Here is a 14,962-nt window from a genome sequence, read left to right as displayed (position 1 = left end):
AAAACATTTTAATTTTTAAATTCATAGCGCTGATATTGCAAGATATCGGTCAATGGACACGTTTTGTTCAAAATGTAGCATTTTGTAGCGATTAGCTAACGGTAAATATAACACGTTAAGCACATTCATTATCCAAATCTTTTGTTTTGACGCATGTGCTTGGTGGTCTTGTAGGCGTAACACAGTCGAAACGACACAGGCGCCCCGGAATAAAACTACAAATCCCATCAGCAGCGCTAATTTCCGCCGCCGAATAGCCAATCAAACGCGTTTCTGCCTGCCAGGTGGGCGGGCGCGAGCGAGCTGTGGGAAGGCGCTATCGTTGCAGTATGGCGGACGATGGGGACGGTAGGAGCACAGCGGAGGACACTAGCGGCAGCCAGGGCACGACGGAGGAACTGGATCCGGGAGCCGGTCTCGGTATAGGCGGCATGTTACTCAATCTCAGCGTCCTAGTGTTAGTGCTCGCCGCGTGTTACGTGATTTACGCGCGGTGGTGGAAGAGGGCGGGAGCGCAATCGGGCCGGAGCAGCGAGGCCTCGCAGCTGCCCAAGATGAGAAGGCGCGACTTCACCCAGCAGCAGCTGCGCGAGTACGACGGCGTGCAAAACCCGCGGATACTCATGGCAGTGAACACCAAGGTCTTCGACGTGACCAGCGGCAAAAAGTTTTATGGACGCGGTAAGGGCGCGTTGTGGCTCACGCTCACATTCAGAGGTGTTGTTTAACTTCAGCTTGCGTGCTGGCCAGCTTATGCTAATCAATACAACAGTTGCAGAAACATAAGGTCTATTTGATCAGTTTTGTAACCATGCTGCTTTCAGTGAATGTTTCTTTCTGTAATATATCCCCAGATTGTATTATACTGGTAAAGATATTGGTGACAGTACCGCCAGGCTAAGCATCTGTCTGCTAATCTCATCTATTATCAACTTGGTTTAACTGAAACGCAAGCTTGAGTTACTATATGTAATACGTTTTTTCTGTATCATTCATATATGTGTACAGCTATGCAAGTACTCTGTATTTTCCCCCATAGGCAGTCTGTTTTGCCATAGCTTGGCTTTCCCAGACTTCAACCTGACATGCATTTTTGACTAGGAGCCATGTGTGACGTGGACAAAAGGGGTCAACGCCATGTGCTGACACACCCATCTCCCTTTTCTTTAAATCTTATCATGTCACACCAGACATGCTTCACCCGTGACTGATGTGCGCATAGCTTTCTGAAATGTATATTTATTTCTGTAATCGTTTACAGTTAGCAGATTGATTTGCCAGTGATGCATATTAGGTCAGCTAAGTATAGCAGTGGCCCTTGTTAAGAAATCAGGCACAGGGTCTTACCACTTCCATTCTCCTTCCTGCTGTCTTGTCTTGACTTTAAGAGCTGTTTATTGGCTTCAGCTGCAGTTTCCTGCGCAAATACTCGAAATATTTTGCAGCAAAAAGCAGAAACTGCGGTCATGTGATCGTCTTGCGAGTGTATTTGGGAGAAGGTTCTGAAGTTTTCAGAAAGAAGGTTCTGGAGTATGTGTTTGAATAATCGTGAACTTTGATTGCATTTATTGTGCAAGCTTTATTGGTAGACTAAACCAGGGCTCTATGATTAAGAGTCAGATCTGTCACAGCTATATTTGTATTTGCGATATGTTATCTGACCATCTGTGGAGTTCATGGGTGACTGCTGGGTATCTGCAGAGCAGACCCTAACCAGTATGTCCTTATTGTAGACGCCTGCATTCTGACCGGACATCATGCAGCATATCATCACAAAATCAGATTTGTGTTTACCTCCGTTACATGAGATGCGATCATGTCACTATTAAATGTTTATAGTTTTATCAGTGGACCATAGGTTATCTCGCTCATTTGGGTTAGCGTTTGGCTGGCACGGATTGTTCCTTTTAAGATTATTATTACACAATTGCTAAACAGTGTGTTTGTGTGCAAATATGTTCAGCTGCTTTTGCACATGGGTGTCAGATGATGAGCCGAGAAAGTATTGAAAGGGGCTTTTTTTTACACCTTCCGTTCTTAATGCAAGTTTTGACTGAGGTCCAGTCATCTGCTCTCGGAGGCGTTGATTTGTTTGTTTCAGGATTTGAGGTTTAAAATCAGGATTATAAGAATCTCAAGTCCTCTTAGCCCGAGACCTTTTCTCTAGTTGTTCGTAATGTATCAGGCGACTGTGATACGTGCCTGTTTTCATCATCTCTCTCTTTATCTACGTTTGATGTCATGTGACTGAAGTTCGTCAGTTTGTTGTGTTCTTCTGTCATGTCTAGGTTTGAGGAAAAGAAAGTAGCCTGAACCAACACACAGCTGGGGTTGTGTGGTGTTACATGTTTTTGTGCGGCCTCACATCAGTTTTCTTATGAAACAGTATTTTATTGAAAGAATCCCTCACAGCTGTTTTGGGTTACCTGCATTCCTTAGATAGACCCAAGCATCTGTATTCACACCAACAATTTAGCTGCCGGGGATTGTCTGGCCTACCTGCTCAGTTATTACGTAAATACAGAATTTATGTTTGTTACTTTACTCTCAGCTGGAAGCATGCCTCAAAACCTAAAATAATAGTAATATTGTTTTTGTTTTTCTTGCACACCTGTTACTTAGTTTTAATACAGCAATGCATTCTTTGGGTGCTGTGTTAGAAGTCCAAATAATGCAGTAGCATGTTCAGAATTTGTACTGTATATCTGTTGTTGAACATGTTTCGCTGACCTTTGTACTAACAATATCTTCTCCCTTCCAGAGGGTCCTTATGGAATCTTTGCGGGACGTGATGCTTCCCGGGGTCTGGCCACATTCTGTCTGGAAAAAGATGCGTTACCGGATGAGTACGATGATCTCTCAGACCTGAACGCAGTGCAAATGGAAAGCGTTCGGGAATGGGAGATGCAGTTCATGGGTAAGTTTATGTTTTGCCTGTTAATTTAGTAAATGTATTAAAGAATGAAAGTATTATTCTTTTAACCTTGAAGGTATGATCGGTTATAGACCATTGAGCAAGATCAGATGTTAACATCACTTTTCCAGAAACACTTTTACTGGTACATTCTAGGGGTGCAACGGTGCTTGGTAAAATTTTTACCGCACCATTGTCAACCAACAGTTCGTTATGCAGTTCATCTTAAATCTGACAACGCATTTATAATATGGTTCGTTAAAAATTATAATGGGTAAAACAGACTATGCTGTAATATGACCAGTCATTAACGCTGTCATCACCCGGGTGTTGTGAGCGCGCGAGTGCAGGTGAGACCTGAACAGCACATATTGCTGGTTAAACTGCTGGTTCAACTGCTGGTTCAAGCCTTGCCAATTTAAACATTTAAGTGCGAGATGATGCACAAGAAAACTCGCTTGCGCGCTGTGAGAAGATTCGAAGTATACACAAGGAAAGCGTAGTCTCAGACATGGAGCATATATTGAGTTGCCTTTAAAGTCTTGCGCTTAAATGGACAAATTCACACTCAAAGTAGGTCAACATGGCCCTCTTGTCAAGTAGCGTAAGAAACAAAGTAGGTTATGTCTTAAGTGAACGGACGGAACAGACGAAAATGAACGTGTACTGGATCTGTTGCATTCCTCTGAAATATTCCTGTTGTCTGTTAAAAGTCAAGTAAATCACTCACTGCTTGTGACTCAATAGCCTCTGTAACTTCAATTATGATCCATCTTTATATAATTTTTACATATGCTATGTTATATTTGATTACTTTAATACATTTCTATACCTTAAAATGTATATATATACAGTATTTTATATTATATTCTGCTTTTCTCTGTTGTTTTATTGATTCTGTTACTTGTAGCTTGATTATTTGTTCTTTTTTTTTATTTGTCAGTTGTCCCTTTTCCCTGAACATGGCACATACCGAACCGAATTCGTGACCCTAAATCCGTGACACAAACCGAACCCAGTAATTTGAACCGTTACACCTCACTACATACATAACTATAAGGAGTCTTATAAGAATAATAAGGCTTAAAGATGATGGTTCAACTTTTAAATTATTTATGAATGTTCTATTGGTTGGATTGTGTTGGAAATCGTCACATTTCTTCCCAGACCTAGGATGTCCAAATGGATGTTTTTCAGGAAATGGAAAACGCTATACTTTTTAAATTAAACACGCAAACCGAATATTTCTGATTATAAACTGCAAGTTGAAGGATGTAACGTTACTCCAACAAATACAGTAAAATATCTAGGCGTTATATTAGACAGCAACCTGTCATTTCGAAATCACATCTCAAATGTCACAAAAACAGCCTTTTTCCACCTAAGAAAAAGTTACAAAATATTCTGTGTGTTGCTGACGCGGAGAAGCTTATTCATGCATTTATGACCTCAAGACTTGACTACTGTAATGCGCTACTTAGTGGTTGTCCTGCATCATCAATAAACAAACTACAGTTAGTTCAGAACGCAGCTGCCAGAGTTCTAACCAGGTCCAGAAAATACCATCACATAACCCCAATGTTATCAACCCTTCACTGGCTACCCATTAAGTATCGTATTGACTTAAAAGTTCTTTTAATCACTTATAAAGCCTTAAAGGGTTTAGCCCCTACCTACCTAACAGAGCTTCTATCACACTACAACCCATCACGCTCTCTAAGATCTCAAAACGCAGGACTTTTGATAATACCTAGAATAACTAAATCCACCAAAGGGGGTCGAGCTTTCTCATACGTAGCACCTAAACTCTGGAATAGCCTTCCTGACACTATTCGAGGATCAGACACACTCGCCCAATTTAAATCTAGATTAAAGACACATCTTTTCAGCCAAGCATTCACTTAAAGCAAATATCCTTAATAAACCACCAGGAGATGCTGACATTAGATATTATTTACTAGAATAATTGGATTTATTATATAACACACCATGTAGTGTGTTTTACCCTTTCTTGGGTTTTTCGTTTTTCCCCTGTAAAGCTGCTTTGGAACAATGCAAATTGTGAAAAGCGCTATATAAATAAAATTAAATTGAATTGAATTAAATACTGTGGTGGCAATGTTGACAATAGGCCTGTGTTCAAAATATCAATACGGCAATACATAGTCTCCTGATGATGCGTGCATCGGTATATCTGCCTCCGTATCGATTGCACTATTGAAATTTGCCACCTATTATGCAAAAAATATTGTGCAGCAATTATTAATTGTGTAAAGGATCTGATGGGAGTTTATACTGTTCTTTACGGTGACCCTCACGATTCTATATGCATGTGACCCACGTATTAACTGCAAAGTTTCACCATTCACAAAAGTTTAATAGTACGCTGTAGCAAAGCTCAATAAAGGAAGGAGGCAGGAACCAGCGAACATAAAACAGACTTTTAATAAAATAAACAAACAACAAAACCAACTTAAAATGTTGGCAGCTCCCTCAAGGTCGACCGCCGGCCACACAAACATAATAAAACATCACATATAATCCAGGCCTGGTCCTCTCTTGCCCTTCCCTGTTGTCGCTCCTCTGTGAGAGTTATCACTCATGTCACCGGCCTCGTGCCATTCCCTCACGGCTCTTGTCCCGCCATGCTTGCCACTTACCCCCATCGCCCCACGCAGGCCGGGGGGGTACTACCGAGACTATTCTGCATTTCACAGATTGGTGCTCTTACAATAATCTGAACATAAACATTAGCAAAACCAAGAAAATTATTTTGGACTTCAAGAAATCAAAATGTACAGAGCACTCCACCCTCTGCACACATGGAGAGGAGCTAGAGAGCTTTAAATTAGATGAACATCTCGTCCGACCTCACCTGGTCCACACACATCTCCCAGCAGGTGGGGAAAGCCCAACAAAGACTCAGGAAGTTGAAACACTCTCGCCTACCTCAAAACCTGCTGACCAACTTTTATCGTTCCGCCATAGAGAGCCTGGTAACTTACTGCTGCACGGTATGGTACTCCAGCTTTACAGAAGAGAACAGGAAGGACCTGCGGAGGGTAGTGAGGGCAGCTAAACGTGTGATTGGTATGTCACTACCCATACTCCATGACATCTACACTGGCTGACTTCAAAAGAAGGCCAATTGCATTGCAAAAGACCCTGCTCACCCTGGACATCATCTATTCTCTCCCTCACCTTCTGGGAGAAGGTACAGACTGATAAAAAACCAAAACCAACAGACTGAAGAAAAGTTTCTATCCCCAAGCAGTTTGATGCTTAAATACATAAACACTTGCACACTCCCAAACAAACTAAAATGTGCAGTAAAAACTATAAAGGTGCAATAACCCCCCCCCTACTATATTACTGCACTATTGTTTTACTTGCACGGTCACTGCACTACCTCAGTGGATACAATTTTTATAATATTGTGTGTATATATACCTTTGTTTATGTATGTAGACAACTGCCATCCAGAAGAGCTGCTAAACTGTATTTCATTGTTCCCTTAACGATGACAATAAAGTTATTATATCTAGAAATCCGTGATCTATTTCAATTCAATATTTATCCGTTATACATATTTTCTATTTGTAAAAACGCATGCATACATATGATGTAGCCTAGAAATCCTGTTTTAGAAACAAGCGTCTCTGTATAAGGACTTGATCTTTTGCAACTTTATTCTCAAACTCATTCTCAAAACTACTTTATGCACTGATTTGTCAGATTAACTGATAAGTAGTTGTGAATGGTATTTCTCTGCGAGTATATTTTTCTCTAAATCTGTCATAAGAGAAGTGTAAAAACATTTAGCCGAATATCTTTCTCTAAATCTGTCATAAGAGAAGTGTAAAAACTTTTAGCCTAATCTGGATGCGTATTGTATAGTGAATCTTTTGGTGATACACAGGCTCCATGACAAGCACTTTTTATTAGTTATAGTATTTGCAAAACCCAGTGACAAACATAAAGGATGATGATTTATGGCAAAAAGTAAAAACCACGAGTTCAAGTTCTGACTATAACCTGTATTGCTTCCTAGGAGATAAATGACTGCCAGATGCAGGAATAGGCTATAATATGAGTGCCCGTAACGTTATTGTGCCTTTAACCCCAAGATCAAAGAGCTATAAAATATATGGGTATTGTTTCCTGTCTTTAAATGTAAAAAAAAACGTAATTTGACAATGCGGTGAGCTTGCATTTTAATGCAGTAAAGAAGTTTCACTTTCAGTTTTGTCTGACTCACTATGAAGTGACTCACCTCATGGCTGTTTGTGTTGCTGTGTAAGACGTCAAATGAGTCATTGGCTGCTCTTTTCAGTTAGTTAAATCTGGCGTTAAATATTAGAGATTTTGTAAATTGAAAACTGACCTGATGACAGTAAACAATCTTCTGTAAATAATAATTTCTCTTTCCTCCCCACACCTCTTCATCCTTCCTCTCTCTCAGAGAAATACGACTACGTTGGACGCTTGTTAAAGCCGGGAGATGAGCCATCAGAGTACACAGATGAGGAAGACATGAAGGATCATCAAAAAGCTGAATGATCTGCTGAATCATCACAGCAGCTAAAGCCCCAGGACTGAGAAGGCCAACATTCAGAATTGTGATACCCCCAGCAGAAATACACCTCAGAATCTGCCCGGCTTCACATCAATCTCGGTGTCTCCAGTTCTGTATGACCAACCCCCGATTACCTTTACTGATGCTCCCTCACAACGGATCAAGATGCCTGTTTCGTTTGGACTGTTCTTCACCTCCTCCCAAAACAGATCAATAGCCTGTCGAAATTCCTGTCTGGCCTTGCTTGTCCTTAATCCAGCTCCTGTGTCGAGCAGCACCTCAACAACACTTGAATAAAACCCTCACTAACATACTCTATTCCATCAGTTCTACACTCTTAATGGTCAGCCATGCAGTAAAAACCCTAAAGCCTCCTTCACATACTCTACACTCTGAACTCTGTTATATACCCAGCATCTACACCCTCAGTCTGTCAGAAAGTGAAATTGACTTCTTTTTATCAAACCCTGCACATTTATGTGTTCAGGCTTAGACTGAAAGTGAGAGATGAATCAAACGAGAAAGAAGGAAACACTGAATGCACATTTATTTTATTCACAGTTTTTCTGTAATTTGGGGGCTTCACTGTACGTGACCTATAAGGTAAAGAATTGTATGTTTATGTCAAACATAGAGGGGCAGAATCTGGGAGTTCGATACAAAACAGGTTTAAAATCTCAATGGGTTCTCTCTTTGTTGCTTTTTATTTTGCAAGTTTTTTTGTGTAATATGTACCAAAACACACATTTTGAGCATTTAAATGTCATGCCTGCTTGTTCACGGTGGAAACTTTCTTATTGTAAATCGAAGGAAATGTCAAGTGGAAATAGTAACAAGTCCAAAAATCTAATGTGTCTGCAATGAGCCAATCCAAAGTTGGGGTGCCGGGATAGATGGGTGCTATTTTAGCAATTTTTTGTATTGTGTGCACCCCTAGTGTGTAGCGACTCTCGTGATTGTTTAAAAGATGTGGGAAAGGTTTGGGTGGGTGGATTTGGCATTGTCATTTTATATGAATCTGAATGGCTGGTTGTGATGAAAAGGGACGGTTGCTTTTGCAGTTGGAATGGATCTACTCATTGGCCAACAGAATTCTACCTTCCTCTATTAACAAAACAGTCAGTGTAGTTATTGTGCCTTATTTCCGTTTAATTCTACTACAGGACGGTCCAGAATAGTCAATAGGTGAAGGGAATAAAGACAAAATTGTAGAAATCGGAGTGAGAACATGCAAAGATTCACGCAGAACACGTTCAGCTCTGCCCTTTCCACATTTCCTAAATACGGGAGGATTTTGAGAAGCCACGGCATTCCCAATGTTTTCACTGTTCAGAAGACAGAGTCATGCTCTCGTCTGTGAGAGAACCAGACACTAGGGGCTTGACCGCTGTTATCGCGACCTTGTATATAGACTTTGAGCTATTTCAGTGTTACTGCCATATCTGCGCTGTTATTAAACTCCACGCACTGCTGTGTTGTACTGGCCAAAAGATCCATTGCTCTTTCTCTTGTATCCATCTCTCTTTCCCCTCTGTTGAATTTATTTTTAATTGTGGGTAATTTTTCAAAGCCACCTTTAATTGTTTTTTTTTCTGGAGAGGGAACAGTGTGTTTGGAACATTATTCTGTCTTTGCTGGGGGATGAGGCAAAATCCAAACAAGTTGAGGATTCTGTAAATATGTGTATCATTTTATTAAAGCATGTGCAGCAAACAGTGAGGCAATGCTGGCTCTCACGTCATGTATTTAAATGTGGAGATTGCAAGGGTGTGTGTGTGTGTGTGTGTGTGTGAGTGAGAGAGAGAGAGAGGGAGAGAGAGAGAGCGAGAGAGCTCAAGAGAGAAGGATTAGTGTTGTTACAGAAATAAAATATTCATTTGTTAATAACGACTGTTATCCTCTGCCTATTTTCTTGAACTTAAGTGCAACATTTATTATTTAAAATACAAGAACTAAAATTGTTTAAAACTTTCTAAATATGACTAATATAAGCTTAATAGCATAATAATATACTTGAAAGACAAATGAAAAAAATAAAGTACACTAACCATCTTCTCTCAACAGGTATTGTTCTGGCTTTTGTTGAAACTAATAACTTTGTATTAGCACCTATTGTACTATTGCTCTTTTATGAACTCTTTGTAAGTCACTTTGGATAAAAGCGTCTGCTAAATGTAAATGTGGACTTCGCCTCATGAAGTGTAAATACGTACAAAAGTAAATAGCATTTCTAAGAGTAAATTAAGTGCAATTTGTATGTTATTAGGGATTTTCACATCTACAGCAACGCATTAAACATATGCAAGCGATGTGCTGGAGCAACCGGGGGGAGTTTGTGGTTGACGTATTTGACACCCTCAAGTTGCAATAACCGAAATTGCACATACAAAAATGCAGAGCTAGGCTCTTTCAGCCTTCAGATTTAAAGCTTGCGTTCAACGATATGTTTTGAAAACATTGGTGTGCAACATGATTTCTCAAAGTTTTAGTGACATCTGGCGTTTGGTGTTACGCATTTGACGTTGCATTTACCCTGCAGCGCCATCTCGCGGTTAGATCGCGTTAAACGCGTGACGTGTTTGTTTGTGCGGCTGGTAGTGTGTTTACCGATAGAGGGATACAGAGACACCAAATGTTATCTCGCTTCTTGAGGTTTTGCTTTAATCGCCGAGTAGCGTTTTCTTGAGCAGAATTGCATATCAGAACGTGGCGCTTTTTTGTTTGGTAAGTGTCTCGATCAGAACACATTATTGGACCTGTTTAACAGTATCACGTGCTTGTGAGTCTATAGTAGTGTGGTGGTATTAGTTTGTTTTTAATTGTGAGTTTGGTTGGCAAACGATGCTCAAACTGCTACGTTTTCTCATAAGCACTAATTCATCTGCACTCTGACTGCAGGTTTAGCGCTAAATCGAGATCTAGAAATGAGTATAAGATGCATGACGATGCTGATGTGGTTATACCTTACATTGTTCCACTTTTGCTGGGAAAGGCTCTCCCATCAGGGGCCCCACATTTCAGAGAGGGAATGCATGCTGGCTGCACAATGTCAGGAACAGGAATGTTATCTAAACACAATCTGACATCGTTAATATTTCGTATGCATCAAGTGTGCAATGACTATTGATGATTTACTTGAATTGATTTCTGCAGGAGGGAATTCTGCCATCATGGCCGAACATTTATCACAGAGTGAACTGGACTACCCTTTCAAACTTATGGAGTATTTAAACGGATTCAGGATCTCCAAGGTTTGGGTTTTATGCTCTGTAAATCACCCTATCATTTCTATAATTTGGGCTTTAAATAAATAAATAACAAAATTTTCACCAGGGTCACCAAATGACTGCAGGGTTTCTGCGTGTACTTTGTATATTGTAAATAATTTCAATCCAACATAAACAAACCTGTGAAAGACAGAAAATGCTAAACATGTTAAAATCAACCTTGATCCAAAACATATTAATTTGTAAGTAGATCGTAAAATAACCCCATACCATTAGTATTGTATTGTTTAAACAATATTTTTATTTTGGAGAAATTATGTCACTGGTTCACGGAATAAAATAAAAAATATCATTGTTTTTAAACATGGCTTTATAAAAAGAGTATTCAGAATATATATATATTTTGTGATAGAAGTTATGTCTGGGATGCCTTCTGCTCTGCCTTTACTGTCAATTATCTTTATTTATCAAACATCATTCATAAAGGTTCAGGCCACTCCCTTACTTTACAACAAAACGGCAGTATTACTTGGTCGTCTACACCTGTGGAATCAGTCCTGCTTGTATCTCCTGTAGTTACAACACTACACAGGGCATCTCTCTAAAGTCAATGTCAAAATGTATTGAAAATCTACTTAAAAGTTTACACAGTATTAATGTGCCTTTCTAGGTTTAAATATGTGGATAAAAGTGTGATATTTCCCTGCGAAAACTTTAGTTAGTTAGTTAGTTAGTTAGTTAATTAGTTGTGTTTTGTGAATAATTTTCACTTCTCTGAACCCTTTCAGGCGATATTCTCAGCGTGTGATCTAGGCGTGTTTGACCTCCTGCTAGAGTCCCAAAAGCCCCTGACTGCAGGTGAAGTGGCACAGAACCTTGGCACCAGTGGAGATGGAATTGAACGTTTACTGGATCTGCTGGTTGCCATTGAGATTTTGGAAGTCGAATTTATACAAGGAACAGGTGGTTTATCTAGTAATTCCAGCAGTATTCATTTTCGCTATGGAAAATTCTGACATTTAATATAACTGGTCAAAGAGAACGTGTTGATGAAATCACCCTAATGGATGTTATTTAATACAGCTTCCTGTCTCTGAACCACTGCTGTTTATTTTCTTGTAGCCTATTATAACAGTACAGCTGTTGCTAATCTGTACTTGGCTAAATCCAGCCCCAAATCTCTACACAGTTTAATCATCTATTATTCTCAAACCATCTATCCGCTCTGGAACAATCTGGTAGATGCCGTTAGGTGGGTGTAGATATTTTCATTTTAGTATTGACATTATGTGACCACTGCTTTGTCTTCATGTCCATTTAACTTGCCTATTATAATAAATGCCTTTGATGTAGTTTGTTTGGATGCAGATTTGAAAGACTTGAAATGCTACTGATCAATTCAAGTCGACTAAAAAGCCTTGCCTTTAAACTAAACAGTATTTGGAATTTTGAATATTTATTCTGTTTAAAAAAACATGTCATATCATCAGCATCATTTAAAACCTCACAGGGAAGGAAAAAACCAGAATGAGAAAACGTTCGGCCTTCCGTCTGAAGAAATCTTCTCTGCCATATACAGGTTTGCGCAATGTATTATACATTTTATATAACTTTAGCAGTGCTGTTTGGGTGAATGTCAGTGCAGATTGAAAGTGCTTTATTTAACTCCAGTGATGCGGTCTTAAGCGATTAGCCGCTGGTGCTGAGAAATACTAGGGCATGTACTTTAAGCCCTGAAATATTTGAGGCTTTATGACAGGCTGTTCTCATCTGTGAGGGGATGGTGCGTGTTTGATTCAACCATGAGGTGTGTGTCTTGGAATTGTTTGGGTGTCAATGATGTTGTGAGTTTGCTTCAGTTGGTCTGGTAATGATATGTAATCATTTTCTACCTTTTTGTATTAATGTATAATTCTGTCACCATAATATGTCACAATCTCTGTGCATAATATTTGCCATGTTGATGTCAGATGGCTCGATACTTGGGTTTGTTTGTATTATATTTTCTGTGAATCCAGTTGGAAACTATCCCGATGTTGACACAGGTTTGCGTGTTTGTTTCAGGTCAGAAGAGGAGATGCTGAAGTTTATGGGTCTGATGAACTCTACGTGGGTCATTGATGGCCATGACATAGCAACAGCGTTCGATCTCTCCTGTTTCAAGTCTATCATAGATCTGGGTGGTGAGTGTTAATGTAGTTTTAGTTTCTGCTCTTTCCTTTTTAATGTGTAAATAAGATTTACTCTTTAGTTGTGAAAGTGATTTGTCTCCAATAATAAAAATTTTTTTTTTAAACTATATCGTGTAGTCACTGTAAAACCCTTTGCAGGCTGTTCTGGTGCATTAGCGCGGGAGATAGCAAAAGAATATCCATCCTCTACCCTCACGGTTCTGGATCTTCCAGAAGTGATCCAGTCCGCTCGGCGACATTTCGCTCAGCAAAATGACACCATTTGTTTTCAAGAGGGTGGGAAATCATTATTTTTAACCTTACTAATGATTCTTATTCTGTATGGTCTCTGTCAATCTCAATGTGTTGAAATCGCAGGCAGGCCATCTGGCTGCCCTCTCTATTAGTATTTTTCAAAGCCATTATTAGTTCTATGATATGTTGAAAAGGTAAAACTAGTACTGTAAATGTTTTTGTGTGAAGGAGACTTCTTCGATGGAGAAATCCCTTGTGCAGATTTGTACATTCTGGCCCGGATAATTCATGACTGGAAAGATGATAAAAATGTCAAACTACTGAAAAAGATTCATTCAGCATGTAATAAAGGTGAGACAGAGGGTGGAAAAGATGGGTGAAAATCAGCATGGCGTCTATTTGACTGTTATTCTGTATAATACAACGATTTTTAACTGCTTTGGAATTTGATGCTTTGTTTGTACTGTTGTATTCTTGTTCTGCGAATTCATTTTGCACAAACATTATAACCTAATGTTACAATGTTGTGCTATTCTATAGAAATGGTCAAAACAATGGGGGTCATTTTCCAAAAACAGTGATTTACTTAATGTTAAATTGGATTATTTTCAAAGTGGCGTTTTGGATCTAGTTACTTGCAAAACATCTGATGGATTTTAAACGAAAACCTTCCCCTTTCCCATCTCTTATGTTCTTACACTAGGTGGAGGTGTTCTGATTGCAGAGGCACTGCTGTTTGAGAACCGGCGGGGTCCAACTATGGTTCAGACATTCTCTCTGAACATGCTGGTCCAGACTGAAGGGAAAGAGCACCCACCCTCTTACTACACACATCTGCTAACTGACGCTGGATTCAGGGACGTGCAGGTTTGTCGGACCGGAAAATCATATGATGCTATTCTGGCACTCAAATGAACTTTGGTATTCTGCCTCATCTACAGATGATAAGACACATTAGCGATTAGACTGATGCCCATTTTAGACATCTGTTTTTTCACATAGTTTTGTGTGTCCTGCAAGTAATATTGATCTCTCATTATATGCATATCGGAATGTTATTCACCCAGTCTATGTTATTGACTCCATAAATATGCAAATAAGAACATTAACCCAGCATACTTTAAACCCCACAAACCAAAATTACTTTATTAACACAGGCTAAACTATTAAGATTTGATGCAGTTTTTTCTAATTCTAGATCACATTCTAGATTCTAGAAAGTGGGAGTGTTGAGGAGGTCTTTTGATCATTGGCCAGGTTTAAATGAGCTCCTCCCTCCGTCCTGTCCTGTATTTTTTGAGAGGGTGGTCTTTTTTAGTCATGGTTACGTATGACCCCTAGTGGTGATTTGTTGAAATAACACAAATACTTTTTTAACACAAAAATAAAACAAAGTGTTTTTTAACTCCTACACACACTTCCTGTCAATTTCTGACTTCAGCTATTTCTGTCTAACTAGCATTTTAACTGTATGATTAAATGATTGTGTGTGGCGTCCAGTATTCCTAACATGTGACATAATGACACAATTCCCAGCCCTTTTCAGGAAACACAGGAAGAATTGTTTGTAAATTGTTTGTGTTACAGTGTACTTTTTAGTGAAAACATGCACCATCCTGACCTCGGGCTACACATTTGTTGTCCTAGATTTCTTTATAATAAAAGGAAACAATAATCAAAGTTAATTTTGTTGTGCAATTGTGTTTTTCTGTTTTTACAAGTTCACATTGCCTTCTTAAAAAAGAGCAAGTAAACAAATCGATATTTTCAATATATATATAAATTTTTCATAAATATTACAAATATTTTTCATAAATAT

The 14,962-nt window shown here is 39.2% G+C and overlaps 2 protein-coding genes across 5 annotated transcripts; both read left to right on the top strand.

Moving 5' to 3' along the window:
• Positions 1-245: 245 nt before the first annotated feature.
• pgrmc2 (progesterone receptor membrane component 2) lies at positions 246-10,214 on the top strand. The gene is made up of 3 exons (XM_079458791.1): positions 246-681; positions 2,762-2,917; positions 7,377-10,214. The coding sequence occupies exons 1-3, from the start codon at positions 330-332 to the stop codon at positions 7,472-7,474; spliced, it is 606 nt and encodes a 201-aa protein (XP_079314917.1). The 5' UTR covers positions 246-329; the 3' UTR covers positions 7,475-10,214.
• On the top strand, positions 9,909-14,827 carry asmt2 (acetylserotonin O-methyltransferase 2). 4 transcript variants are annotated; one of them, XM_079458788.1, is made up of 10 exons: positions 10,012-10,214; positions 10,389-10,553; positions 10,644-10,741; positions 11,506-11,680; positions 11,840-11,969; positions 12,228-12,296; positions 12,782-12,900; positions 13,048-13,185; positions 13,372-13,494; positions 13,847-14,827. In XM_079458788.1, exons 3-10 carry the CDS (start codon positions 10,661-10,663, stop codon positions 14,056-14,058), a joined length of 1,047 nt encoding a protein of 348 aa, XP_079314914.1. In that variant the 5' UTR covers positions 10,012-10,214; positions 10,389-10,553; positions 10,644-10,660; the 3' UTR covers positions 14,059-14,827. The 4 variants fall into 4 exon arrangements, with proteins under 4 accessions (XP_079314913.1, XP_079314914.1, XP_079314915.1 ...); XM_079458789.1 differs by having other exon boundaries at positions 10,096-10,214; positions 10,483-10,553; positions 13,847-14,826; XM_079458790.1 differs by having other exon boundaries at positions 10,118-10,214; positions 10,389-10,538; positions 13,847-14,826.
• Positions 14,828-14,962: the final 135 nt, after the last annotated feature.

This window comes from Barbatula barbatula, assembly GCF_947034865.1.
Source record: "Barbatula barbatula genome assembly, chromosome: 6".
Lineage (NCBI taxonomy): Eukaryota > Metazoa > Chordata > Actinopteri > Cypriniformes > Nemacheilidae > Barbatula > Barbatula barbatula.
This window is presented reverse-complemented; position numbering and strand designations above follow the sequence as displayed.

Coding starts and splice junctions, on each gene's coding strand:
- asmt2 (XM_079458788.1), top strand. CDS start 10,661: ATGGCCGAACATTTATCACAGAGTGAACTGGACTACCCTTTCAAACTT. Junction 11,681..11,839: donor CGAATTTATACAAGGAACAG/GTGGTTTATCTA, acceptor ATTTTCTTGTAG/CCTATTATAACAGTACAGCT. Junction 11,970..12,227: donor AATCTGGTAGATGCCGTTAG/GTGGGTGTAGAT, acceptor AAAACCTCACAG/GGAAGGAAAAAACCAGAATG.
- pgrmc2 (XM_079458791.1), top strand. CDS start 330: ATGGCGGACGATGGGGACGGTAGGAGCACAGCGGAGGACACTAGCGGC. Junction 682..2,761: donor CAAAAAGTTTTATGGACGCG/GTAAGGGCGCGT, acceptor TCTCCCTTCCAG/AGGGTCCTTATGGAATCTTT. Junction 2,918..7,376: donor ATGGGAGATGCAGTTCATGG/GTAAGTTTATGT, acceptor CCTCTCTCTCAG/AGAAATACGACTACGTTGGA.